Source organism: Rhinopithecus roxellana, chromosome 14 (genome assembly GCF_007565055.1).
Source record: "Rhinopithecus roxellana isolate Shanxi Qingling chromosome 14, ASM756505v1, whole genome shotgun sequence".
Taxonomy (NCBI): domain Eukaryota; kingdom Metazoa; phylum Chordata; class Mammalia; order Primates; family Cercopithecidae; genus Rhinopithecus; species Rhinopithecus roxellana.
This window is the reverse complement of record NC_044562.1, coordinates 131971156-131998764: the sequence shown is the minus strand read 5'-3', so window position 1 is coordinate 131998764 and position 27609 is coordinate 131971156. Positions and strand designations below refer to the sequence as shown.

The following is a 27609-nucleotide window of genomic DNA, read 5'->3' as shown; positions in this document are numbered from 1 at the left end:
CTGCAGCAACCGCCACAGCACTGGGTTGGGGGCGGGGGAAGGATTTATCACTACTGGGGTCCATGGAGCTCAGGCCTTCCGTTCCCTGCAGGCCTCCCCATCCTCAGAGACCCTGGGGCATCCCCGCTGGCTCCTGAAATGTGGTCCTTGTTTTGTGGGTCAACTTCTTACTCTGAATGAAGTCCCCCGAGGAGCCTCAGATCACTTGGTAGAGGCGGCGACGGCTTCGGATTTATGCTCTTCGTCATTCTGTTGTCTGTGGCCTGCCCACCGTGGGTCCCTGCTCTCAGGAGCTCCCAGCCTTGCACACAGCACCCATCCCGGGACTGTGGGTTGGGGAGGGCACTGGAGCCTGAGGGGCTTTCCATCAGGCCTTGGCAATCAGGGAAGGCTCCTCGGAGGAGGTGGAACCTGAGCCAAGTTCGGAGGGCAAAGGAGGCAGGTGGTGACGGGAGAGATGCTCGGATGGCAGTGGGAGCAGTGCTTGTCAGGGCCCATTCAGGGCCTGAGTCTGAGAAGATGGGCAGAGGCTGGGCCTGGGCCATAGTCTGGGGCCCCTGGGAGAGGCAGGCTCTGCCCCCGGCTCTTCAGCTTCCCGCCTCACGGGCCTGAACTGTTCTTCTATCTCCTAGTCTAGCCTCAGCAAAGGACTGTGTCTTAATTGTCCTGGGTTGCGGGTGAGGGGATGAGCCTGGAGTCTCCAGAAGGAGTGGCCTGGGCCAGATTAGAATCCAGCCCTGCCCAGGGTCTGGGGCAGGGCTTGGGCCTGGATTCCACCCCTGTTAGGGCTGGGGACACAGGGGCCAGGTGACACCTGTCGCTGGAAGGGCAGGTAGAAAACATCCTGTACCTGCCTTGTCTCATGCGTGCCTGCTTCTCCACCTGCTGCATAGCCCAGGGTGACACCGGGAGGGATGACGCTGCTGGGCCTGGAGGGCTGACGCTGCTGGGCCTGGAGGGCTGACGCTGCTGGGCCTGGAGGGCTGGCGGCTGGGAGGTCCATCAGTGGATCCACTCACCTTTTTAGGGCATCCCTGTACGCACGGCCCTGTGTGGCCAGGCCATTGACTGGGATGGCCATGGGGGTCCTTTTGCTTGCAGAGCTGGGTCAGAGCTGGGAAGGGGCCCTAGAGGAGTGGTCCTGCCAGCTGTGGGGAGCCCTGGCTCCAGGATAGACCCCCGAGTGGGGAGTGGGCACAGTAACATGAATGACGCCGCAGTCTCTGTTATGTGGATGGAGATGGGGGCAGTGACTGGCAGCGAGGGGTTTCCACCAGGCCCGTGGCTGGAGAAGCTTTGTTGGAACCGCAGGGCTGGCAGGAGTGGGTGCCAGGAGAGCCTTTGCCAGCCCAGCCCTTTTTTCCAACAGCTGCTGCTACTTTCTTTGGACCTTTGCTCAGCTCGCCGTCTCCCTGGGGCTGCGGCCAAGATGACTTGAGTCCAGGGCAAGCTGGGGCCCTTCTGGCACAGAGAGGCCTGGGGTCTTTGGCCTCCTATCCATCTGGCCTGTGGCAGCTCCCCTTTTTTCTCTGACCTGAAGTGGCCTGAGCTGTCAATTATGTGTCAGGGACCAGATGCAGGTGATGAGGTGGATGGAGCTCGGAGCTGGACCCTGGGACCATGGGCAGATGGGCAAAGGGAGGGGAGACGCTGAATGAGAGAAAGGGGAAGAGGAAAGTGAGGATGTAGGGAGGAAGGAATTCATCCCCTTGGGTCTGCTCCCCTGCTGTGTGGTGCTGGGCAAGTCACTTGCCCACGGCTTGGTGGGGGGTCTGGGAGGAGGTGTAGCGGAAGCACATAGCTCTGCCCTCCCTGGTGGGTGATGCAATTGCTCTTTCCCGGGGAGCATCTCATGACAGCCCACAGGTGTCGTTCTGGCTTTTGTGTTTTGACCTTGTTGTCTGTGCTTATGACAGGTGTCTTGAAAGTGGACTTCAGTGAGCTTCCCCTCCATTCTCTCCCCACCACCTGCAGAGGCTGAAAAAGCTAAATCGGGAGCGGATGGTCTCACCTCTCCAGGACAGAAGTCAGCTCTCCTTTGACTAGAGCCTGATGGAATGGGGAGGAGAGGGCAAAAGATTGCAGGTGGGGCCGAGGTTGGAGGGGGCCAGATGAGGGGCACGGAGCTGGGGTGGAGGTGAGGGTCTGCCATCATTTATCCATTCACTCACTCACTCACTCACTGGAGGAAGCTGCTGTGTAGCGGAAGACCACAGGCTCCAGGTGGGCCACTGAGCCTCAGTGTACCCACCTGGGAACCGGGAAGTGGGAGACTCCTCTCTCAGCAAAACAAGGTGAACTCCCGAACTCCTGTAAGTGAGAATGGCAGCAGCTGGGTTCCTGCTGGGTCCGGCTGGGTCTGGAAGGTTCGGGGGGCAGAGCCACTGTACCTCTGTTGCATTATGTAGTTTACTAAGAACCGTCACACCCGCCGCTTTACATTTGTTTCTCTCTGTGCCCTGTGAGGTAGGTGGGACCAAACTACGGCCCCATCTGGCAGGTGAGAACAGAGGCTGGAGAGTGGGGAGTGGGCGCAGTACTCTGGGATTCCCTCCCTCCCGGGGCCTCAGACTTGGCTCCAAGTTGGCCATTCCCAGGCACTGCCACCCCCATCCCCGAGTCCAGGGAGTGGGAAGGAGGTGGTAAGAGGAGCTTGGAAGGGACTGTTAAGGTGCAGATGTCTTCGTTGTCTTCAAATGCAAGTCAGTGTGGGGGCTGCCTTTGTTGGGGAACACCTGGCATATGCTTGGGGGTGGAGTGGGGCTCCTGGGTGACTCCAGGAGGCTGGCACACCAGAGGGAAGGTGAACCCACAGAGCCGGGCCCCTCACTTTGGGATTCCCACATTTCTGGGATCTACCAGTGACCCCCGCCAGGGAGGCGTGGTACAGGGGACCTGGGTTCCGGAAGGAATCCAGGGACCTGGGAGGATCAGATTTGAATAAAGCTGGCCTGACTGTGCTCCTGAGACGCCCATGAAGAAAGAGTTGCAGGGATCCTGGAGGATGTTAGTGGCTTGGGGGGGGACCCCAGGACGAGGAATGAGCTGATTCTTGTTCTAAACTGAGAAACAGAATCCACAATTAATTGGAAGCATTTGCTGAACCTGGGACAGGACCCAAATATTGTTCTTTTTCTGAAATATGAACCAAGCCAGGAGTTTATTTATTTGTGTCCCCCTCTCCCTGCAAGGACTCAGTGAAGCAGCCTGTCCTGGAAGGCAGCCTGGCTGAGCTAGAATGTCACCGCCTTCCCCAAGTTGACCCGTCCACCCTGTCCTCCTGGTCTGGTGAACCATGGGCCTGGAGGAGGCCCCATTTGAGTGGGTCCTTTCCTGAGGGCATTGGGGGCAACACCCCTGGGTGGGCAGGGTCTGTTGATCCTGGGCTGGTCTGGCCTGGGGCCGACTTCAGAAGCCTCCCTGAGGAATGGGTGTGGGCTGCAGGGCTGGGCCGGGGAGCTGAGTCAGCACTGTGGGAGCCCTGCTCACAGCAAGGACAGAACCTGATGCCAGCGTCCGGCTTTGTGCCACTGCACTTGCGGGTCACCCTGCCTGCTGCGCTTCGAGAGACTAGGGAGGCCTCCCCCACAGTCTGCAGTCGGCTCAGCGCCGTTCCAGTACTCAGACTGTGTGCCTGAGCCATGCAGGGAGAGAGGGACCTGGAGCTCCCATGTTGCACTGGCCTCCTGGCTAGCAGGCAGCGGGAGCGCCCAGGTTCCTGCTCCTGCTCTCCCTACTCATCTCCTTTTGACTTCCATAAAATGGGCTAACAGCCCTGCCTGCTGGACTCAATCCTGAAGGGGGAGGCTGGACCTATTGTGCCTGTGTTCCTGGCTTCTGGCATGTAGTAGGCACACAGTGCCAAGTAAATTGGCGTGTGAGGCTTCGGAGGATAAAAGCCTTTGTATAAGGCTTTGCAAAGCACCTTACACAATGCAGCAAGGTGGAAAGAATATGACTTTCAAGTCTCAGAGCCCCGGGTTCAAATCCCAGCTCTACTCTTCCTAAGTGCTTTGACGTTGGACAAGTCACTCCCTCTCCAAGTTTCAGTGTCCTCTTTTGTGAGGTGGGATAATATCCTGCGTGGGAGGGTTGTCATGAGGATTAAACGGCAGAACAGGTGTCTCCCTTTCACACACGAGGACCCTGAATATCGGGGTGCCGGCTCGTGGACTAGCCCTGCTCCAGGATGGGGAGCAGAGCCTTAGGCCAGTGGGGGGTGTCCAGCTGCACCCATGCCCTCTAGGATACACCCATGTGTATCCTCTAGGGCCGTCCCATCTGAGGCTAGGCCTGGGCCCCTCAAGCACTGGAGGAGTCCAGGGAGTCCAGGCCTAGCTCAGGATCCAGATGGTAGGGCTTGAGGCCTTGGGAAGGAAGGAAGGGGAGGGGATAGTTTAGAGAGAGCGGCAGGGGCGGAAACGTGTGATATCTTTTTCACCTATCATAAGGGCTACAGCTGACACCACTATAACGAAAGACAGGTTCCCAAGTGAAAAGCATCACATTTCCTTAATCAACATTTTACATGACACGGGGGCCTTCAACAGTGAAGATCAAGGACCCAGAGAGAACTGTCGGTTTTCAGGCATAAGTTGGTGAGGAATGGACAGCCGTGTAGACGTGAGATGGGACAAAGGGTGTGACCTCATGGTGACAGTCCGAGGGGCACCCAGCAAGGCCTGTCGGCTCAGCTTCTTTCCAGCCTCTCTGTATTGTGCCTTTCTCCCACATAGAGTGCAGGACCCCCGTGGAATGAGGGTGTTCAAGGGTGAAGGGAGTGGGAGAGTGAACTTTCTGGGTTTCATGGCTGGCTTTGGGGAAAAGGGGTTTGGTCTTTATGCTTCACCTTGGGAAAGAAAACTTCCAGTTTTGATGACTCACCTGGGCAGGGAAAAGGAGGGGGGAGAGACAGAAGGGCAGGAGAAGGTCACAGAGAGCTTGCCTCTGAGGCCTTTCGCATGCCCTTTGTTCAGAGTCTGTGGCGAGCCACCGCACCACACTATGGGGTGCTGTGTCCTGAGCCCCGACAGAGCCTTGTGGGGGCCAGGCCCCAGGTGATACTGTAACCCCCCACTTCCCCTTTAGCCCTCCCACCCTGACCCCTCTCTATGTGGACAGCCCTAGCGTGGGGTTGGCCGGGGGCTGACCTCGCATCTGTGGGCGGCCCCCAGGCTGCACCCCACTCCTTTGGCTCCCTCCTGGGATTTTTTTTCCTCTTTTTTTAAAGGGATTGGCCCCTGTGTCTGTGTGCTCAGACCCTTACTGTTGAACTGTGCTGCTGTTGGTGGAGAACGCCCTGGGGAGGAGGGGACAGTGCAGGAGGAGCTCCTCTTCCCTGCGGGCACAGGGAGTGCAGGCGTGGGCTGTGGCTTCTGGGACCTCTGTCCTCTCTCCTGCATGGGGTCCCTGCCTCCCCTTCCCAAGCGCACTGCAGTGTGTTGGAGGAGGCCTGGATGTGTTAGTGAGGGGACCTGGGCACACTCTGGGGACCTTTCTAAATGATGACTGAGACTGCAGGGCGCATCGTCTGGAAGGGTGGTGACCTGCCCGGGGCTGCGGGTCAGTGGGAGGCCCTTGCTGCCCCCTGCAGCATGCCCCTGAGCTGGTGGTGCCAGGAACTGCGGGCAGGTGTTCAGGCCTTCAGTGAGCAGCGCTGCCTCCCACACGGGGCGGCCCGCTGAGCAGCTGTCAGCCCCTCTGGGCCCCGTTGCTACTGTTACCTCCCTCTAAGGTCAGTGGGACCTGGATTATGCCCAGAGAGGGTTGGCACCTGCTGAAGTCACACAGCCCATTAGGGTGGGGCTGGGTCATGTCCACTTCTGTACCACTCCTGCATCGGGTGGGGAGGGCACAGTGCCTTTGTCCCCCACATCCATGTCCCTCTAGCCCTTCACATTTATCTCATTTCGCTCCTTCTTACCACACAGCACAGGATGGGCAGGGTTAGGGGGAGGAAGCCTGGAGCCTCTCTGCTCCCTGAATGTTCATTCCACCTGCCAGGGCCTGAGGCAGGGGCAGGGGCAGGGACAGGGGGTAGGGGCAGAGGCAGGGGTGTGGTGGAGGGTGGCATGGGAATAGGGGTCAGGCGGAGAGCTGGGCCAAGGGCCTGGGGAAGGGGCAAGGCTGGGGGCAGGGCTAAAGGCAGGGGCCATAGGGTAGGGCAGGGGTAGCCACATGACTCCCTCCACATGTTCTTGTTCCCTCTGGCTCCCCGTTCCATTCCCCCCACCCACCAGCCCCTATTCTTTTGTAGTTTTTCTGAGACGGGATCTTGCTCTGTCACCCAGGCTGAGTGTAACGGCACAATCATAGCTTGCTGCAGCCTCCAAATCCTAGGCTCAAGCGATTCTCCTGCTTCAGCCTCCTAGGTATCTGGGACCACAGGTGCATGCCACCACATCTGGCTAATTAAAAAAAAAATTCTTTTTTGTAGAAATGGGGTTTCCTTATGTTGCCCAGGTTGGTCCTGGCCTCAATCAATCCTCCTACCTTGGCCTCCCAAAGTGCTGGGATTATAGATAGGCATGAACCACCACGCCCGGTCAGCCAGCCCTTATTCTTGATCTGATTACCTGTTGATAAAACACCTCGTCCCCTTCTGGTTCCTTCCCAACTTTCCTCCAGCCTTGGCTTCCTAATTCTGGGGCCAAATACAGTGGAAACAGCCTTGGACTTGAAGTAGGTCCATCCTCCTCTTCTCTGGGACTCAGAACCTGCCAGCCTTGGCTTTTGTTTTTGCATCTGCAAAGAGGGGGAACCCCTGTGGCTGAGAACAGCACCCACACTTGTGTGGAGCGGCAGGGCATGCTGGACAGGCCAGGCTGAGGCAGGGAAGCCCCTAGAACAGCACTGAGCAGAGGAAGGCCTGAGAGTGCCCTGGGGCTGGGGTGAGGCAGCCCTCCTCAGTACTATGTTGCATGGGGTGCCTGTTGGCGCCTCAGTGGGCACTTCTGGGTGGGCGCTATCTAAAGCTGACTCCGGGCATTCACTCCTTTGAATAGCAGAAATGACAACAGTAATGTTGAAGTAATACCTAAGATGTGGTTGAGATAAACACATATCTCCCGTAGGTGCCATTTACTAGTTCCAGTGTCATAGATGTAGAAACCAAGGACTTTGATTAAGGAATGAATAGCCTGGTTACATGTTTAGGTTGAGCTTCTCAGACAGAAACAGACATGTGAGACCCTGAAGGCGTCCAGAAGAATAAGTCAGCCCCTGTTCCTGGAGTGGAGTCGGGGAAGGCTGCCTGGAGGAGGTGATGTGAAGGGCCAGCATAGTCTGGCATTGCTAGGGAGGCAGAGTTTCCTAATGAAGACTATGGGGGTGTGTGGTGACCCGTGGTCAGTTGCCCTCCCACCCAGCTCAGACCTTCACTTGGCCCCAAGGCGGGTGGGTGCTGGCCAGACCTTCCCCCTCCCCTGCCCTGGTTGCTGGGAGCTGTCACCGCCCCCCACCCACAGCTGTGTCCTGGCTGGGGCTGGGCTGGTGCTCTGCTCCTCCCCAGCACAGGCTGTTCCCCGACTGAGCTCAGGAAGCAGGTGATGAGGGTGGGAGGCGGGTGGGCTGGAGAAGCAGATTCCACCCTGTGTTTATGGCCAGCGTCCTGGAGCTGGGCTGAGAATAGCACCCACACTTGTGTGGAGGGACAGGTGGGCAGAGGGCTGGGGCCAAGGGTGGGGTGCGTGCCTGTGGAGACAGGCTGTCCTCAGCGAGCCCCACCCAGTACAACTGAAGTGGTGGAGGGTCGCCCTGTGTCACTGATGCCCCGTGGCCATGCCCTTGCTGCCGGCCTGCGGGGGTGGCACTGGGATGTGGAGTAGTGGCAAGGCCCATCAGGGCTCCTCATGTGGCCACAGAGCGGGTTGCACCAGGCTGGCCTTGCTGGGATGGCCACGATCTTCAGCTGTTCAGTTGATTTCCGTGGGGCCTTTTATTGGTTTACCCTTTTCCCAAAGGGGCCCAGGGTAATGGGGTGGCTCGCAGGGTCCCTGCAGAGCTGCAGGCAAGGAGGCTGCAGAGGGGAGCTTGATCGGAGAGAGGAAGGGAGGTGGTTGGTATGTGCTGTTCCAAGGAACTGGCCATGCTGCGGTGGACTGTGAGCCACAGGAGCAGGTGCACCGGGCGGCAGGTGTGGGGAAGGCTTGTGTGGGCTAGGGGTGGGGGGAGTAGGGCATTGGGGGCTAGGGTGGGAAGACTGCAGGAACTTTCAGCCGTAGGTGGGGGGATGGGGGGAATCTGGTGCCAGTGGCTCTGCAGGGCCCTTCTACCTACATGATCATACTTCATCCTTGAACACCCTTGAGGGAGTTCTTGGCTCTGACTAAGTGATGAGACCCAGTAGATCAGGGAGTTGAGCTTACCTGCCCGGGGCTGCACAGCCCGGGCCTGCTCCCTGCACCTCCTGCCCCAGCAGCGTCTCCTACCAGAAGGGGTCCCTGGCCAGCTGCCCAGACTAAACGCCTTGAGCTGGTCATCCAGAGTGGGCAGTGGGAGGGATTGAGGGGCAGGTGGGTGGGGCCGGAGTGTGATAGAAACCTGACAGTGGGGTGTGTCCAGTTCACCCCAGGGTTCCTGGCCATTGTGTACCCACCTTCCTCCTGGACATCTCTGGGCACTGCAAACTCACTGTGACCCCCAGCTGTTACCCCAACACATGTCCCCATCTGGGGTGATGACCGCCCCTTCCCTCTAGTAGCTCAGGTCACAGAGTGTCCTTGCCTCCCACCTGGGTCAGTGCAGTCAGCTTCTGAACAGGCGCCCTGCCCACTGTGCTCCTGAAATCTGCACATGCGGCAGCCTGGGAGCTTTGCCGGCTGCAAAATCAAGGCTTGGCTCAGAGCTTTCCAGGGTTCCACGTTCCATGCTGGGTTTTAAGGGCCAGAGTCTTCCAGGGGCCTCCGTAGTCCTGGCGGCCGAGGCCGCATATGCAGCGGTTAAAGCTCCTCACCGCTGGACCCAGGCCCGGGGTTGGGATCCTGGGTCTGGCTGCGTGGCCCTGGGAAGTCGTTAAGGCCGTGCCTTAGCCTCCTTACCTGCAAAGTGAGCATATAATAGTATTTCCTTCATGAGGTTATGGAGGGGTCCACCATGAGGCTATGGAATCATACCCAAGGGCTCAGCATGAAGCCTGGCACCTGGTGCTTCAGGGCCTCCTGGTCCTCCCCGCCCCCTGCCACTCTCAGCCACGCCAGCTTTGCTGTCCTGTGGCATCCCCTCCGTCCATCTCAGGGCCTTTGCACTTACTGCGTCCTCTGCCCGGTGAGCTCTACCTTCTTCCTTCTTCCTTTCCGGCCTGGTGTCTCGCTCCTTCCTCAGGTCTCTGCTCAGCTGTCACTTACCCGAGTTCCTTCCTAAGAGCAGCCGCCCTCTTCCCTCGCCCCCAGCCCTTCAGTGCTCTGCTGCATTTTTTATTTTTTTAAGAGATAGGGTCTTGCTCTGTCGTCCTGGCTGGAGTGCAGTGGTGTGGTCCTGGATCACTGCATTTTTTGAACTCCTGAACTCAAGCCATCCTCCTGCCCTAGCCTCCCCAGTAGCTAGGACTATAGATGCACACCATCACACTCAGCTAATTAAAAACTATTTTTGGTAGGGGTGGGATCTCACTATGTTGCCCAGGCTGATCTGGAACTCCTGACCTTAGGCGATCTGCCCTCCTCAGCCTCCGAAAGTGCTGGGATTACAGACGTGAACCACCACACCCACCCGCCCCTGCTGCATTTTTGTTCGGAGGCTCACAGCACCTTTCCACATTGCCTCCCTCCTAGAGTGTTGGCTCCTCCAGGGCAGAGACCTTGCGTGGCTCCCCATAGAGCAGGGCCAGGCACACGGCCACCAGGGCACATTGCTGAGTCTCCAAATGCCTGTTGTGAGGTTAGAGTGCAGAAGGGGAAGCCGCCTTCGTCTTTGGGTGGGAGTTGGCAGGGGAGACCCTGGTTCTGCGCCTGTCCTGCTCTCAAGGAACTGAGTTGTGAGAAGATCCCTCCTGCGTCTGGCCAGCTCACCCACAGTGTGACCACTGCAGCCACCAGCCTCCATAGCCGAGAGGCCACGTCCCAGCTCCGGGGTGGGACTCTTCACAGTGGAGGGGCTGGTGGCTGGGTGGGGAAGAAGCTGGAGGGGGAGGCCTGGGCGCTCGATGGTGATCTGGGTGGGCCTAACCCTTCTAGAAACTCCTCTGTTTGCTGGTGGACACCTGGTTCTGCTGATGGCTAAGAATGGACTCAGCTTGGCGTTTGGTCCCGAGGGCACGGGAGCCAGTCATGATTCAGGGGGTCCTCCAGCCCTCCTGAGTGGAAGGTGGTGGGGTGGCTGATAAAAGCCATGGGCTTGGGACCGGTGGGCTGCGTGCAGATTCTAGCTCATTGCTTACTGACATGGGAGTCTCAGTTTCCTCACTGTGAAACGCCTCTCTCCCCTCGTGGGATTTTGAGCACACGTGGTCTTTGGATGAGCGGTTCCTGCTCTGCCATCCATCCTGCACTGCCCTTGGCTGGTCCAGCCCCACTGGTCACTCTGAGTGTGCTCACCCCAGCCCCCTCCCGACCTGACTCTGGCCCCTGCTGCCTCCACTCATGCTGTGTGCTCTGCTCTGGGCTCCCCAGGCCACCGCAGCCCACCCTGGCTTCCTCTGGGGTCCACGTGGCACCATCCTGGCTGCAGGCCATAGGCTTATCTATAGAACCAGCTGGAATTTCAGGCACCCTGGGAGGGATGAGAGAGAGGACGGGGAGGGGGCCTTCCTGGCCTGGAGTCAACTGGACACTCCTCTGGGGCGAGAGCCTTCCCTTCCAGCTGTGGAGATGAGTGTGGAGGAGGAGGCCTGCCACTTCCCCTCTCCTCCCCATCTTTCTCAGGGGCAGGCCTGGGCTGCCGGCTGTCATGCAGAAAGCACTTCCAGGGGCCAGCCGGGCTGGGAGGGTTCTCCGGGTGTTCGTTTTTGACCAGCAAGGCATTGTTGTAGGGCTGACGTAATTGGTCAAGTTTTTATTGTCAGTTAAGGATGTAAAAGAGAAAACCCAACACCACTTTTTGCTCTCACCAGTATTTCACAATGGAAAGGGAAAAGTCACCAAAAAGAGGAAGGAGATGATCGTTTTAGAGTGACAGCCTCCCGAGAGAGGCCAGGCAGCTTCCTCAGCCAGCCGCTCTGAGCAGGCCACCACGGAAAGGCGTGATGAGTCTTTGTGGACTGGTGTCAGGGGACAGAGCATGGGGGCTTATCAAAAAGGTGGATCGCCACGTCGGGGCGAGGCCAGGGGCTTCCTGACTTGTGAAAAAGATGGATCGCTGGCTGGGCGCGGTGGCTCATGCCCGTAATCCCAGCACTTTGGGAGGTCGAGGTGGGCGGATCACGAGGTCAGGAGTTCGAAAACAGCCTGGCCAGCATGGTGAAACCCCCATCTCTACTAAAAATACAAAAATTAGCCAGACGTGGTGACGTGCACCTGTAGTCCCAGCTACTCTGGAGGCTGAGGCAGGAGAATCGCTTGAATCCGGGAGGCAGAGGTTGTGGTGAGCCGAGATGGCACCACTGCACTCCAGCCTGGGCAACAGAGCAAGACTCTTGTCTGAAAAAAAAAAGATGGATCAACATGTTGGGGCAAGGCCAGGCCTTCCTGGGAGGAATGTCTTCCCGGTTTTGTATTTCATAGCAAAAATCTTTGTCAGCTTTGCATTCTAATCCACAAGCTGTCTATGTTTGTTATGTCACAAAAGTGTTTTCTTTACCAGTTCGATCTTTGGATCAAAGCAAGATGGAATGTGAATAGTCTTCAGCAAGCTCCAGACACACCACCCGCTCCCCCCCAGTGTCTGTGTGCCCCCGTGTGGGAGTCAAAAGTTGAGTCTGGGCTTTGGAATTGATCAGGTGTGGCATCCTGGCTCTACTGTTCATTAGCTGAGTGACCGCCCTGACCCTCGGTTTCTTCATCTATAAAATGGGATCAAGAGTCGCCACCTCAGGGTGGCCTAGGGATATGAGCCCAACGGGGAGGGGGTTCAAAGGTGGTGGGCCCCCCAAGGTGAATCCTTGGAGGAGAGATTACCTGGTGGTCACGCTTTGCGCTGCGAGCTTTGTGGAGCTTACCTGGAGGGGCACATGTGGGGCCCTCAACTGGGCTCCGTAGGGAAGGAATGGGGAAGGGTCCTCTCTGGAGTGAGAACTGAGCTGGCAGCATCTCCCTCAAGGGAAGGCAAGTTGACAGACGCCTGTCCCCAGAGCCAGCCCCTCCTGCCACCACCTCATATGCAGCCCGGGGGACATGGAGGCCCCAGGTACGGGGGCACAGAGGAGCCAGGGAAGGGGGCTGAGGCCTGGCTCAGGTCCCCCGTTCAGAGCAGCCCTGAGAGTGTGAGCTGAGGGGGAGGACCCCGTTCCCTCAGAGGTGCTGGGCCCTTCCTGGTGGGGCTGCGTCTTGCCGCCCTGGGCTCGCACTTCTTTCCCCATCTCTGGTTTTCTTTCCAGCTCCTTCCTCATTACGGGCTCTCCCCGGCCTCCCTCTGCCTCTTGCTTGTCTCTGTGGCTTCTTCGTGGTTCCCCCACCTTCCTACTGTGCCCAGGAGCGACTGGAGGGCTGTGAACAGGTGGCTGTGCCAGGGAGGGTGTACGTGAGCGTGTGTGGGCATCATCTCACGCTGGGGCGCCTGCTGCGTGTACACGGCCGAGCTTGCTCTGCTGTGTGGGGCCCTGAGGGCCGGGGAGCATTCTGGCTTCCTGATGGAATGCACTTATCTATAACGTGGTGCCTTTGAGAAGTTGGAAGGCATAGCCTGAAGGGTGGCTAGCCACTCAGAAGTGTGCTGTGTGTTCTGGGCTTGCTTCCTGGGACTCACTTCCTGGTGTCCCTGGGCTCTGCTCCTAGCAGGAACCTGGGCCACTTCTCCCCTTTGCAGGCACAGCTGGGGCTGCTGCAAGGGGCCCAGCTGCCTGTAGCTTTCTCAGGGAGTCTGGGACCCTCTTTCTAGCCCTTCTGTCCTTGGCTGCAGGTCTGGGTGCCCTTCCCTCCCAGCCTGAGGGTGCGGCAGCAGCTCTGGCGGGGGGCGGGTGGGGAGAACAAGGCCTCAATCGTCACCACCAGAGTGCTAGCTTCTGGGTTAAGCACTGCTGCTCTGAAGTGGCAGAGCTGCCGACACCTCTGTACATGTGACTTCACTGGGTGCTGAGGAGGGAGAGCGTTTCCCTGGGCTGGATGAGACCAGGAAGCTGCCCCTTGTGCAATCATCAGCCTGGGGCAGGTGCCACAGCCCACAGGCAGTGTGGCCTCCGAAGGAACACTGCGGTGGACTCAGAGGGCAGCTGCTACGCCATGGGTCTGTCTCCTTTCCCACTTGTTGAAGCAGACAGACCTGAGTGATGATGCTTGTTCACCGCCACCACAAAGCCACAGAATCTGAGCTCTGTTGCTTAGCTCCAGAGCTAAATCCTTTAGTGCCTCAGCCTTTCCTTTCTTATCTCTAAAGCAGGGGTAATAATCTGCGGCTCTGAGCAAGATGGAAAGCTGAAATGCCTAAGAGCAATTAGCACGCCTCTCCACTAAAGGAAATCGGGGCTCCTTGGAGTAATGGCTGATTCCAGGGCTGGGGCAGGGACAGTGCAGACTGAGCCTGGAGCATCTGCTAGTGCCAGAAAGGAAGGAAGCGCCCGCAGACGAATGAGGATGTGTCCGAAACCTCCCACTGGTTGCACTTGGGACGTATGAGCATCAGAATGAATAATGAACGCAAAACGAAGGACTCACGATATCCTCACCGCCCTCCTCGCAAAGGCAAGACTAGGGGAAGCTCGTCTTTGTGGAATGCCGGGTCACGTGGAGGAGATTGGGTAACAGCGGGTTCCAGCCAAGATGATATTGCAGTGCTTCTCAGACTTCACTGCGCATATGGTGCACCAGAGGGACTTGTTAAAGGGAACTCTGGTTCAGCAGGTCTGCAGTTTTCTCTCTCCCCCAGGCTCGCGGAAGACTGTGATGCAGCTGCCCACAGACCTCACACTGAACAGCAAAGCATGATGGATCGTAAAGGCAGTGTGCAAAAAGTTCAACAACTTTTTGCCTTGCCACAGTGACCGTGATTGCCCTGCAGATGACTAAGAGAAAAGTGACCTTTCTTTCCAAGAGACCCGGCAAACACGACTCAGACCCAGCAGTGGAGCTTAACACAGCTGTAGTGCGGTCGGAAGGCTCAGCCTCCCTCTGCAGGACTCTCGCGAAAGCAGCGTTCAACCTGAACTTCCTCCCAAGGAAACAATCAGATGGATCCAGAGTGTGGGGCATTCTCTAGGCGATGGGTTTGCACTCTTAAAAAGATACCAGTATCGCGAAAGAAAAAAATAAAAAAGGATAACATTGATAAATAGGCATACGGGGAATATTGTGGACTAAAGGAACAAGAGACCCGATAATCAGAAGCAATACGTGAGCCACAGTTGGATCCTAGACCCAGGCGCAAAGAGCATTTGGGGGACACCCAAGGATATTTGAATGTGGACCGTGTGTTAGATGGTATTTTAAGATACATATTGGATGTACTGGGGGTGCTCATGGTATCATGGGCATTTCAGAGCATGTTCTTGTTCTTAGGAAATCTGTTGGAGTATTTAGGGGTGAAGTATTCTGGAGTGAAGGTCATCCCAGTGACCCTTCCGCTGCTTACCTTCTGTTGGCTGGGCAAATATACAAATGCAGGAACTGTTTATATAGAGAGAAAAGTGACTGGGCGTGGTGGCTCGTACCTGCAATCCCAGCACTTTGTGGGGGCTGAGGTGGGAGGATCACTTGAGGCTAGGAGTTCGAGACTAGCCTGGGCAACATAGTGAGGTCCTGTCTCTACAAAAATTAAAAATACTAGCTAGGCGCAGTGGCCTGTAGTCCCAGCTACTTGGGACGCTGAGATGGGTGGATCGTTTAAACCCAGGAAGTCTAGGCTGCTGTGAGTCGTGATTGAGCCACGTACTCTAGCTTGGGCAACATAGCAAGAAAACAGGAAAAGAAAAAAAAAAAAAAAAAAAAGGAAAGAAAGAAAAAAGCAAATGAATGTGGCCAAGTGGTAACAGTTGATTGGTGAATCTGGGTGAAGGGTAGATGACAGTCCCTATAGTATCCTCTCCACATTCTTTGAGGTTTATACTTTGCAAATAAGGAGGTGGGAGGTTCACATGAGATGTGGAGGTGAGTGGTGGGCTGAGAACCTCTTTTCCTCCCTCTGCTCTCTCGCTGGGGCTGCTGCGGCCTCCTGCGTGGTACCTAGATTGTTGGAGGCCACCGAGACCCTCCAGCTGGAGGTGTGGAGCAGGCTTAGGCGGCTCCACTGTCAGAGTGGGGATGGGGAGGTGTGAGCAGAGCCGGGAGAGGGGGTCCTGTGCGTCTGGATGCAGGGGCAGCTCGCATTTGAGAGATGGGCTTGGAGGAGGGTTATGTGCTGGGGAACTAGGTGACTATGGGGTCTGTAGGACTGTCCTCAGGCTGGCTCCCTCTGCCCCTGGGAGTTTAATACTCCCCTTGTACCCCTTTCACCACTGCCACACCAGCCTGATGTGCCAGACAGCAGGCAGCCTCTCGGGGCAGGAGAGGGGAGGTGGAGGGTCTTGTATCCCTTCCCCTGCCTGGGTGCCCACCATGGCCTGCCCATACCAACCCTGGTCTCGGTGCAGACTTGTCCTGCGATGTCCCTGGCATCTCCAGCTGAGTCCCTGCAAGACCTCAGAGCTTGTGACCAGGGAAGCTTTCAGCTGACCATCCTGCCCTCTGTATCCCCTGCAGGGGCCCCTGGAGCACCAGGGCAGAAAGACCCCCAAGACCAGCCCTGTGTCATCAGCCACAGCTCCCCAGCTTGGCTGACCCGAGCTGTGTGTGGGAGAGGGTGGAGGAGGAGGGGTGAGGAGAGATTGACAGAGGGACAGCCCCCAGGAGTCAGGGAGCGATCCTGGACCTAGAGGTGGGGGGCGGGGGTTGGGAGAAGTATCACCTTTGTCCTGTTCTAGGGGCCCTCCCTTTCGCCTCTTGGGGTGTCTCCCTTGGGACTGGGCCCAGGGAAAGCCTGGCCGGGTGTCTGACAGTGGCCTTCCCCCTGCCCACCCTCCCGTCCTCTGTGTCTGCCTGGCTGGGGAGCCTCGGTGTGAGAACGCCAGGGCAGGAGGGTGTGCATCCTGTCCCTGTGGCCCCTAACCGCAGGCTCTGCTGGGAGGAAGGGGCAAGACGGGGCTCACTTCTCAGCCCGCCCTTCCTGTGCAGGCAAGTGGTGAGGAGATGATGCGGAAGGTGAGGGCCTTATGTATTTTCTGGGGTCTCAGCAGCTGGGTGGTGGGTGCCTGGGAGGGAGATTTGCTGGATGAGGCCCCCCTTCCATGTGTGTGGCTGGGGTGGGGTGTTGGGAACTCTGCAGCCACTGAGATGCCTCCAGCTGCAGCAGGGACGAGGGGTGCCGCTGGCTGGTGGAGGAGCCCCTAGCTTGCTGCCTGGCCCTGGCCAGGACCGGAGTGACTGGGAATGCAGCCCTCACCCCTCCTCCCTTGGGCTTTCCTCCTGGGCCCCTGGAGGTCCTTCTCATGGCCCAGGGTGCTTATCCCTGCCCTGGGCTATGCCATTCAGACTGTGGGTGTGCGTCCCACAAGTGCCGGGGTCCCACTGGTCTCTGGGGCCGACGGAGGGATCAGAGACCCCAGGAGGGGCTGCTGGGGCCCAGCTGGGTGAGCCCGAAGACCCGGCCCTCCTCACTGTGGCGGCTGGAACTCCTGGCCCCTCCTGCCTGGACAGTGTCAGGCTGTGTCCTGATTTGTTTGTGCTCACCTGCCATCTGTCACATGGAGATGAGGACACTTCCCTTCTGAGGAGGCAGCCCTGGTGACTTGAAGTGCGTGCATGGTGGGTGGGTGCTGTACGTGGTGAGCTGCTCCTGGTTCAAACAAGACAGGCCTGGGCGCCCTTCCTCCCTCTGGGTTCGGTGGCCGTGCACTGGCTGTGCCCCATGACTCACGCTGTGGGTCAGGGCCTTGCCTGCCACGCAGGGGCTGTTGGAGGGTGGCAGGACTCCCTGTACCCACAGGGAGTGGCTGATGCCAGGGCCTTCTGCCCTCTCACTGGGCCACGAAAAAGGCCTTGGCGGATGGCTGGGGAGGGGCCCCCGCCCACCGGACGCTCCCACTGAGCCCTTGTGGGCCCTGGCGCCAGAGGCACGGCGCCAACTCAGTGAACCTCCCAGCCTTTCTAGGGAGGAGCCTTGGGCTGGTTGCCTTCCACAGCCGAGGCTCAGCGAGGCTGAACCCTGTGGATGTTTGCAGGAGGAGGTTCTGGAGCTGGCCACGGGGCTACACTTTGTCATTCCTGCCAGCTGCCCCCCTCCCTGCCCTGCCCTGGGGTGTCCCCTCCAAGGCACTTTAGCTCCACTCACATCTGGCCTTGGGTTGAGGACGTGGTGAGAGGAAGCTTTGATAGGAGGTGATTGGGCGTGGCACTGATAAGGCTGCTGGGGCTGTCGGCTCTGTGACCGCCTCTGCTTCCTGGGCCTCTGTGTGTCCCGTCCTCTGCCAAGTTATCAAAGGCTCCCCTTTGTTTATCCCAGAGCGAGTGTGCCTGGTAAGTGTGTGATGAGTGTAGGTGGAACTGACTAAGGTGCCCTCCTCCAGTAACCCTGGACAGAGTGCAAATCCTGGCCTGTGCCGCCAGGCCCTCCTCACCCAACTCCTGCTCATCCTTCAAAACCCAGCTCAACTGTCCTGCCCAGCTTTCCTGAGTCGCTGCTGGGCCAGCCCCACCTGGACACCTGGAGTCCCCTGTGTCCCTCAGTGGTCTGCCTGTGAGCTCAACACAGGGGAGGCCCCACTAACCATGTGTGGAACGGATGGGGTGGGAGATCTGTGTCCCAAGCCTCATGGCCTTGTCCCAGCTCCTGTTCTGGGGCAGGGGGTACCCAGCTTGTTTTTCCCTGTGGTAGCCACACCAGGAGCTCCTTGAGGATGGGGACCCCAGGCCACATCCCTCATGGATGAAATGGGGGTATGTGCAGTGAGGATGGCATGTGGTCGAGGCCAGCCTCGCCCATCAGTCTTTCCTGGGCCTCGGCCATGCTGTGGCCTTGTTGTTCCTCCCATTTTCAAGGTAGGGGCACTGGAGCACAGAGAGCTTCAGCAGCCTGAGGTCCTGCAGAGTGGGGAGACCGGCTCAGCCTCAGGCTTCTGTGCTGTCATGCTGTCACGCCCTCCACCCTTCAGGGCTGAGGGCTTTCTGTACATTACCCTTCCATTTTGCCTGGGAGGAGCCTGAGACTGAGAGGCAGGGTGTTTTGTTTAGGGTCGTGTCTCTGCCCTTAAAGCCCACAGCTCAGATGAGCAGCAGCCACCGAGAATACCTTGTGTCTGTCCTGTGCTTAGCCCTGTGTGGGTGTCAGGGACACAGAGATGACTGGAAGACTGTCCCTGACCTCAAGCTCTTCCTTCAGGGTAAGGGAGTGAGGTGCACGGGCACATCACATAGCAGTGAGATGGCTCCCAGGCTCTAAGTGGTACAGAGTGTTTTGAGGGAAGGAGAGATCAGGGACAGTTCACACTGATGTCACCGAAGTAAGGTTTTGAAGGATGCACAGGAGTTTGCCACGTGCAGGTAGAGTGTGCGCATCTGTGACTTCTGTCTCGCATCTTGGGATGCCATCAGCCTGGACCCGGTGTGAGGGCTGGTGGTGTCAGTCAGGCCCATCCCCCAGCTGTGTGCAGGCCTTTTAAGAATTTGCCATTTCTTGAATATCATGGGCCAGGTATGGCTCTGCACTTTATAGACATGATCTTTGTGATCCTTGATGAGGGTGCCAGTGTTCACTTCATTTTTTAGATTGAGGCTCAGAGAGTAGCTATCCCTTTTCCCAAGGGTCTTCTCACTGATGGCTGGAGTCTCACCTGGGCTGGAAAATCTCCCCGGTTCTCCAGCTGTCTGTGCAGAGCACACAGCAGTGTTTGGGAACTGGGTCGAGAGTGTGTCTGTCTCTGTACAGCTTGGGAGCCCTGGGGGCCAGTGTGGGTGGGGTAGACTGGGGACGTTTGCTGGCTGAGTGTGTCTGTCTTCTTGGGGAGAGGGAGAGCAGGGCGTGGAGGGGGTGTCCTGCCTGGTGCTCCTGCTTTGGGAGCTGGCCAGTCCCTGCCCTGTTTCTGAGAGCTTCTGGCTCTCTCTGGTGGTTCTGGTAGACATCTGGGAGTTCTTTTCCATCCGGTGGTCTATTCCTCTCTTTCGAGGGGGGGTGCTGTGGGGCGGGCACCTGAGCAGAGGGGCTGAGTCGCCCACCCAAGCTCTGCGCTGAGCCGGGCAAGGCACCTCCCCCGGCTCAGCCCACTTTCTGGAGCGTCTCTTCTGGCTGTGGCTGCCAGGGAGGGGCAGCAGTGGGGAGCCTGTGAGTTGTGCGGTGTCCATTTTCTTGCTCATGTGGGTTTTGTTTTGGTTTTTCTCTCATCCCAGCGTTAGCCCTTGGCATCCAACTGCACTTGCCCGATGGGCTGTGTCCTGACCGCTGTAAAACAGCATCATCGGTGGCTGCCTCCCGGTGCCCCCTGTTGCCACTCTCACCTTCTCACACCATCCTCTGTGACCTCTTGTCACCTTGCGCAATTCAAAACTCCCCAGTAAGATGCTCCATCTCTGTGGTCTCCTTACCTTTGCTGCAACCTCTCCCCTCTGTCTGAGCTGCCACCCACTCCAGGCATTCCCACTGACTGCCCAGGCTAGATGAGATCTCCACCCCAGGGTCCCACAGTCTTTAAGTGTTCTCTCATGTCAAGACAGAGACCCACATCTCATTCCTCTCTGCTGCACCAGCCAAGGTGCCCAAGGCCAGGCACAGAGCAGGTGCTTGGTGAGAGATGGCCAAGAGCAGCTGGCCTTGCCAAGGCTCCTGGACCGGGCGGGGGAGGTGCAGCAGGGCAGCATAGGCCTTGAAAGGGTCAGCAGGGTGGGAAGGGTCCTGGCTCTGTCCTGGTACCAGGCATCCCTTGGTCCAGGACCCTGGCCTGGGCCCTGGGCAGGCAAAGCTGGCAGCATGGGCTGGCTCTGGGTCTTGGAAGGGAGGGTATGTCTGCAGACCTGCTGGCCTTGGCAGCTGCTGGGCTGGCCTCTTGCTCCTGGGGCTCCCCTCTGCTCCTGGGCCCACCTTTTTCTCCCTTCGCTTTCCACTCACACCCCCACCCCCGTTTCCTTCTCGTTCTTGTGAGACCTTGCCCACTGCCTGGGAGAGGACCCTGCCGAGACATCAGCGTTGGCCTTTCTGCTGCCATGATGGAGATGCCTTCCAGGCTGCGAACGGGTGTGTCCCCCCGCCATCCTGGTCTTCCTCTCTGCTCTCCTGTAGACACATCTGGCATGCCTCATCCCTTTTCTGTGCCTCAGCTCTTTGTCGTTTTCTTCTCCTGCTCTTTCCTACCATGCCCCCCTCACCACTCTTTGCCTCTGTATTTTGTCTCCCTGCTCCCACCTCTCTCTCCGTCATGTGGAGCTCTGGGGTTGGAGGAGCAGGGCCCAGAGAGGGAAGTCTGGGAGAGCGTGGTGGTCAGCAGATGCTCTCAGGGTCCTGGGCCAGCGCCCTCCTTTCCTAGAGCTTTCCCCTCTCCTGGTGCGGCTCCCCTTCTCTGCCCTTGCCCACCTATCCTTCACCTCCTTCACCTCCCCTCCCCCTCCCGACACAGCTAAAGGAGGAGGACAGCTGCCACTTATCATGGGGGGTTGTGGAAGGTCCACCTCTGAGACTCTTGGTTGGGAGCAGAGCTAGTGGCTGTGAGCTCATGTGTGTGCCCTTGTGTATTGTGTGTGGGGGGTGTGCAGAGCAGAGTGCCCGGGGCAGGTCACATCTAAAAACCCAGTCAGATTGGAAGCAGACTCTGCGTGCCCCCCGGCAGTTCCTGGCCACCCCTCGCTGACCTCCTTGTTCCAGGATGGCTCCTGCTGGTTCAGGGCCTGCTCTGCTGTTGCCTGTGGCATTCATGGGCCTTGGACCCAGGGAATAGAGTCATGCAGAGAAGTGGGGCTGCCCCTGCTTGGCCCTTCCCCTGCTTGCCTCACTTTTCAGCTGCCAGGGTGGGGGCAGAGCACCCAGGGGTACAGTGTGAGATCAGCAAGGCGGGTGCCCAATCCTTCCTGCTGTCTTTGAAGCCTCCCTCCTCCTGGCTGTGGTTACTACGTCAAGCCTGTCCTGAGCTCCATTTTTGGCCTATTGTCAAGCCCTGGGTAGAGGGCGGGGAGGCCCGAAGACCTGGTGGACCCAGCCATGCCCTGGGGGATTGCAGCCCTGGGTGAGGACCCTGGGCTGGGTAACGGTGGCTAGAGGCTTCCCAGACCCCAGTCTGTGCTGTTGGTGACTGAGCATTCTTGGTTTGGCCACTCTCCTTTCCAAGGTAACACTCTCCCCTTCTCTCTTGGCTTCGGCAGGTTCTCCAGAAGCTGGGGAAGGCAGATGAGACCAAGGATGAGCAGTTTGAGCAGTGCGTCCAGAATTTCAACAAGCAGCTGGTGAGTGTGGGTGGCCCTTGGCCTTAGGGAGTTTGTGAAAATTTGGCTGCCAGGTGGAAAATGGCACAAGCTGAATTTGTGGAGTACGAGAGCTTGGAGGAGGATAATCAGTTGTGCTGACAAGATCATGTAAGACTTCCTGGAGAAGGCAGCCCTGGCAATGCATGCTGGGAAAGAAGAGGGTTGGGGTATGTACGCTTTAGGTCCTTGGTAGGAGGCATAGAAAGGGTAGTTGGCGGAGGGGGAGGGTGGGATAGGAGCAGGCAATAGATTGTGGCCAGACTCGGGGAGACTTTGCACGTCGGGGCAAGTGGGAGCTATTGAAGCTTCTTGCCAGGAGAATGGCATCTGCAGCAGTTAGCGTGGGGGCAGAGCAGGCTGGATTTGATTTGGGCATCTGCTGAGCATGGTGTGTGCCTGGCTCTGTGGCAGGCTGAAGGCTGGGCTGTTGGGAGGCGTCCACAGCCATCTCCAATTGGCCCGGGAGCATTCTGAGAGAGGGCTGAGAGCAGCTGGGAGGGCTGGGGAGCAGCTGGGAGGGCCGGGGAGCAGCTGGGAGGGCCTGGGAGCATTCTGGGAGAGGGCCAGGGAGCATTCTGGGAGAGGACTGGGAGCATTCTGGGAGATGGCCGGGAGTAGCTGGGAGGGCTGGGAGCAGCTGGGAGAGCTGGGAGCATTCTGGGACAGGACTGGGAGCAACTGGGAGTGCTGGGAGGATTCTGGGAGAGGGCGGGAGAGCAACTGGGAGGGCCAAGAGCATTCTGGGAGACGGCTGGGGAGCATTCTGGGAGAGGACCAGGAGCAGCTGGGAGGGCTGGGAGCATTTTGGGAGAGGGCTGGGGAGCAGCTGGAAGGGCTGGGGAACATTTTGGGAGAGGGCCGGGGAGCAGCTGGGAGGGCCAGGAGCATTCTGGGAGACGGCTGGGGAGCATTCTGGGAGAGGACCAGGAGCAGCTGGGAGGGCTGGGAGCATTTTGGGAGAGGGCTGGGGAGCAGCTGGAAGGGCTGGGGAACATTTTGGGAGAGGGCCGGGGAGCAGCTGGGAAGGCCAGGAGCATTCTGGGAGAGGACCAGGAGCAGCTGGGAGGGCTGGGAGCATTTTGGGAGAGGGCCGGGGAGCAGCTGGGAGGGCCACAGGCATTCTGGGAGAGGACTGGGAGCAGTGGGGAGAGGCCCCAGGGCCAAGTCGGCCTTGACTTGCCAGAGGGGCTCAGCCTGACAGGCTTCCCTGGACAGGGACTGGGGAGCCACCTTGGCTGCTTGTCCTTTAGGCCAGTTATGGGAGGAGTTTCAAGGCCCAGGTAGACCCTGTGGCAAGGATATCTACTGCCTCTGTGACCCTGGACAATTCCTTCCCAGGGCCCCTTGGGCCTCAGTTTTCTCACCTGCAAAATAGCGGCTTGAAGAAGAAACATGGTCTTCGGTTCTGATTCCATCTCTGGGAAGTCCTGCAGGATGTCCCTGCTCAGCTGGCTTCATCAGGTTGTGGGTTGCTCTGAAGGCCCTTTAGGAGTTGCTGTGGCCATGGGCCAGGAACTGCTGTGTTTGACAGACATCTTTGCAATCCTTGAAATGGGGGCTGATATTCTCCTCATTTTGCAGATGAGGCACTTGAGTTTCAGAGAGGTTACGCACATCTTCCAAGGCTATGTAGCTGGTGTGTAGCTCTGTGGCCTTTGGCTCACTCTCGAGTTTCCTCTCTGGAGCTGATCCCTTGTCCTGAGGGCAGCTGGCTAGGCTGGGGAGACAGGTTAGGGGTGGATTTGGTGGGGGCCCCTTAGAACAGGCTGAGCTGGCCGGGCACTGTGGCTCATGCCTGTAATCCCAGCACTTTGGGAGGCCGAGGCGGGCAGATCATGAGGTCAGGAGTTCGAGACCAGCCTGGCCAATATGGTGCCTCTACTAAAAATACAAAATTAGCCAGGCGTGGTGGCATGCGCCTGTAGTCCTAGCTACTCAGGAGGCTGGGGCAGAAGAATCTCTTGAGCCTGGGAGGCAGAGGTTGCAGTGGGCCGAAATCATGCCACTGGACTCCAGCCTGGGCTACAGAGGGAGCCTCCGGTCTCAAAACAAACAAACAAACAAACAAACAAACAAACAAAAAACAGGCTGAGCTTTGACAGAGTGAGGGAAGCACAGTTGGGAGCTGAGGCTCTATGTGGCCTGGCCCCAGGGCTGAAAGCACAGTGTTGCTGTGTCCACTGTCCCTCAGAGTCACCCTCTCTGGGTCTCTGACTCTGGGCAAGCAGTCACTCACTGCTCCTCGGACAGAGGGGTTAGACAGAGAGGCGAGGGCTAAAGATAGCCAGTGCTTCAGGCTGCCAGGTGGCTGCTGGGCTGTGGGTGTGGAGCAGTCCTGAGATGGGCCTCTGTCTGCCCTCAGGCTCGGGTTTGGTGAGGTGGCTGGCTTTTCAGGGGCCAGGGCTGGCAGTTGGGGTGGGGGTTTTAAGGTCGTGTTCAAGGCCGGGGCTAAGGCAGCCAGCCAGTTCTGGATTTGATTGGTGTGTGGGGATGGCAGGGTGTGGGGGTGGGGGTGGGGACCAGGAAGGAATGGGGTGAAGGTCACTGTTGTTGGGGGAGTGAATTCAGGAGGCTGCAGTGGGCTTGGGGGCCCTGGGAAAGGAGAGACAGAATGGGGCGTGGGAAGACTGGAGGCAGAGCTTTTTTTTGCCCCTTATTCTGTGAGCCCCAAGCCTAGTGGGCCCAGTGCTAGGAGGGACAAAGATGGCAGGTGATTCAGTCTTTAAGAAGCGAAAACTCCCACCACTTCCTATGGCGGTGGGGGGCCCTAGGAGAGGGTGTAGATCACCCTGCTGTCACCTGCTCTCACAAGGACCCAGGTGCACAGCCCCTCCTGGGCCCACCAGGCGCTGGTCACAGGAGCACCCCTGCCTTCTGCCGCTGCTCTGAGAGCCCATGGGGCCTGCTTTCCCCTCCCCCAGAGTACCGCACAGCCAGCACAGGCGCTTCTGGAAGCCAGCCTGGGTCTCCAGGGCATCCCAGCTCCTCTTCCTAGGGGCCGTCTGTAGCTTTCCAGGCCGTAGGGCTGTCATTGCTGTTTGTCTGTCACTGAGGTGGGGCAAGTCTGATTCCTTCTTGTCCCCGGGGCCTCCCCAAGGTTTTGCTCGAAATGGGCATCCCTGGCTATTGCGTGAAGGTCGTCCCCTGAACTGATGCCCGAGGGGTGAGAGTCGGAGCTGGAGCCAGAGGGGTCCATGTAGGAGGGCCGTCCCTGACCCTAGACCCGCTGGGAACACAGGGACTTGGGTGCTCAGGCCACCCGTGGGGACTGATCTCCAGGGAGGCCCAGAGAGGGCTTGGGGATGCTGGCTGAGCCCAGCCCCACTGGAGCTGCTCCAGGCCCTTCCTGACTCCCCCAAGTCCTGTAGCTGGGACACGGGCCGAGGTGGGCAGTGGCTCCCAAATCTTATCTTCCCCCAGCTGGGCTCTGTGAACTCTGGGACCTCCAGAGAATTCTTTCTCAGATCCCTGTTTAGGGGCTGAGGGAGCCGGTTTGGAAGCAAACACACACTGCTCTGTACTGGCCTGGGCGCTGCTCTGCAGGGGGCAGCTGGCTGGGGCCTCAGTCGGGGGAGAGCTGTGTCTACCCTGGGGACTGAGGAGGAGCTTAGGAAGCCAGCTGCAGTGGGCACAGGGAGGCAGTGCTCCAGCTGGCCCCTCGCACATCTGCGTGCCACGTGCCGGCGCACAGCCCAGCGTTGTTTGGGAAACACAAGGAGCCCTGGTACAGCCTGAAGACCAAGGCCGGGGGAGCACAACGACCCACCCCATGGGGACTCCTGTGGCGGAGGGGTGGGTGGAGGGAGCTGAGAGGTGTGGCCGGGATGGTGGAGGCTTGGCAGGGAGAGAAGCTGGATCTGGAAGATTTGGTGACATCAGGGGACACAATAGCATCCCGTCATGAACACACTAATCCTCGTCTCAACCAACAAAGCCTTTAATTATGAAGACTTAGGGTGGCTGTGTCAGGAGTGAGGTGGACCCTTCCTCATTCCTCGGCCCCGCAGGGTCTCCATCTGACCCCCGAGTGGAATTGCGGGGAGGTCTCCATGTCCATGGAGTGGCCTTCTGTTTCTTCACTCCGTCTCACATCAGCGGGCCTTGAACTGGGATGTTTGTAAAGGTGATGATTAGCCAGTGTTTTACACCCTGGCTAAAGATTACACCTTTAATCTACGGGGAATTAAAGGAATTTTAGAGTTTTTTTTTTTTTTCACATGTCCTCTCTTTAAATTATATATCCTGTGTGCTGCTCTGAAGCTCTCCCTGTGGATGTCTCTACTGTCACACAGAAGCATTCATCATAGTGGGCAGATCTGCGGGTTCTCAGGGCCGCATCACTACCCGTTACCCACAAAACACGCCGCGGGCTGCGTGCCCAGGCTTGGAGGGTCTCGTGGGCTCTCCCAGTCTCTGTGTGACTGGGCCGGTCGCTGACCCTCTGTCCGCTTCTGTGCTGCCAGGTGAGGCAGTGGTGTTGAGAAGACCACCTGGAAGGTGCTGGTCCCCAAGGCACCAGGGCAGGAAGAGCGGCCCCAGCTAAGGACAGGGAAAGACCTGCAGTGGGGAGACAGAAGAGGGTTTGAGGGTGCTGGGGGTGAGCCTGCGGAGGTGGCCGGGTCCCTGCTGGCCTTCGCCTGGAGACTGACCTGAACGGATGGGACCCACCTTCCGGCTCTTGCGCAAGTGTGAAGCTGGCCAGACTGGCGCTCTGCAGGCATGCTGGGTCTCCTGGGACCATGGCCAGCTGCCCCTCCTCAGGGCAGGAGGTGTCCAGAACATGGGTGTCCCTGAGGCTTGGGCTGGCAACAGGCAGAGGAGGCCAGGGGGGTGCCCTTCTACTATGAAGATCAGCCTCAGCCACTGTTGCTCTCCCAAGCCCCGTCTCTGCCTCGCGTTCCTGTCCTTAGCATGAAGCCCATCTCCTGAGGCCTTCCTTCAAGCTCCAGAGCCTGGGCTGTCTCACTGGATCTGAGGAGTGCCAGGCAGGGATCATTCACCTTCCATTGAAAGACAAGGAGAATGAGGTTCAGAGAGGCTCACTAGCTTACTTAGGGCTGCGTGGCTAGTAAAGGACACAGCTGGGTCTGCATGGCCTCAAAGCCCATGTGCAGCCCACTCTTTGCACATGGCTTCTGGAAACTTCCACAGCTCACTGAGCACAGTCTCAGACCTCAGGGCTGGCATCGCCTGTTGTTCACCCCTCCTGGAACCTGGAGTTCTCCACTCAGCTTTCCTGGCTCTGGTTTTGATGTCCCAGAGGGAATTGAGGCCTGGCCCATGCTTCTACCCTCTCTGCTGGCCTTGCTGTCTCAGGAAGCCCCTGGAGGCTACTCTCCCAGCTCAGGGAGCTTCACCACCCAGCCCACTGCCCCCTCAGCCTTTTCTCTCTACATCCTATGTCCCTGCTCTCAGCCGGGCCAGTGAGTCCTGGCCATGAGCCCTGCATTCTGCCGCCCTACTCTGATGCCGTCTCTTCCTTAGGTCTTCGGTCCTTGCACAGGCTCACACCGGGCCCTCTTTTCCTAGTATGAGGCAGTGGGAGCTCTCTGTCCTTGGGCACCACCTGAGCTTGTGGAGCAGGGGTCCTGGCGGTCACACCTGCCTTGTCCATACTCCTGTGCTCGTTGCTTACTTGTCGGCAGGTGTCTGAGGGCAGGTCTGTGAGTGCTGCTGCTGCTGCATACTGGTGCTGTGCTGTATGTGTGTCATTCAGCCGTAGCCCCAGCATGTCATCCCGGAGGGGGGCTCTTTGTCTTCCTGCCTTCCTTCCCAGGCTGAGAATGGCATCTGGAAGAGGGCAGGTGCCCACAAACATGGGCAAGGGTGCCTATGGACACAGGGCTCCTGAGGCAGGAGTGGTGACCGTAGCTGCTGTCCTGTTGGGAGGTCAGCTGATCCGTGGCTGCTGTCAGGAGAGCAGCCTGGTTCATTCATGTGAGGATGGTAGGAAGGAGAGGGGTCAGGGACTGGGTGTGCCATCAGTCCCTGACTTCATCCTTGACCTTCTCCTTGCAGACTGAGGGCACCCGGCTGCAGAAGGATCTCCGGACCTACCTGGCCTCTGTCAAAGGTAGGAGGCAGGCAGGGTGCACCTGGCCCATGTAGA

At 58.4% G+C, this 27609-nt stretch overlaps 1 protein-coding gene across 15 annotated transcripts in view; it reads left to right on the top strand.

Annotated features, from left to right (window-relative positions):
* The window catches only part of BIN1 (bridging integrator 1), a 59000-nt gene that overhangs the window by 9087 nt on the left and 22304 nt on the right, over positions 1 to 27609 (top strand). For 12 of the 15 annotated variants that reach the window (XR_004053089.1, XM_010363467.2, XM_010363464.2 and 9 more), the window contains exons 2-3: positions 21399 to 21479; positions 27519 to 27573. Coding sequence is in view for 14 of the 15 variants with exons in the window: in XM_010363467.2 (XP_010361769.1) it covers positions 21399 to 21479; positions 27519 to 27573 (136 nt within the window). In the remaining variant the exon portion in view is untranslated. Of the gene's footprint in view, positions 1 to 15912; positions 16260 to 21398; positions 21480 to 27518; positions 27574 to 27609 lie in introns of those variants that run through there. The other 3 variants (XM_030916059.1, XM_030916057.1, XM_030916056.1) reach the window with 1 other exon arrangement.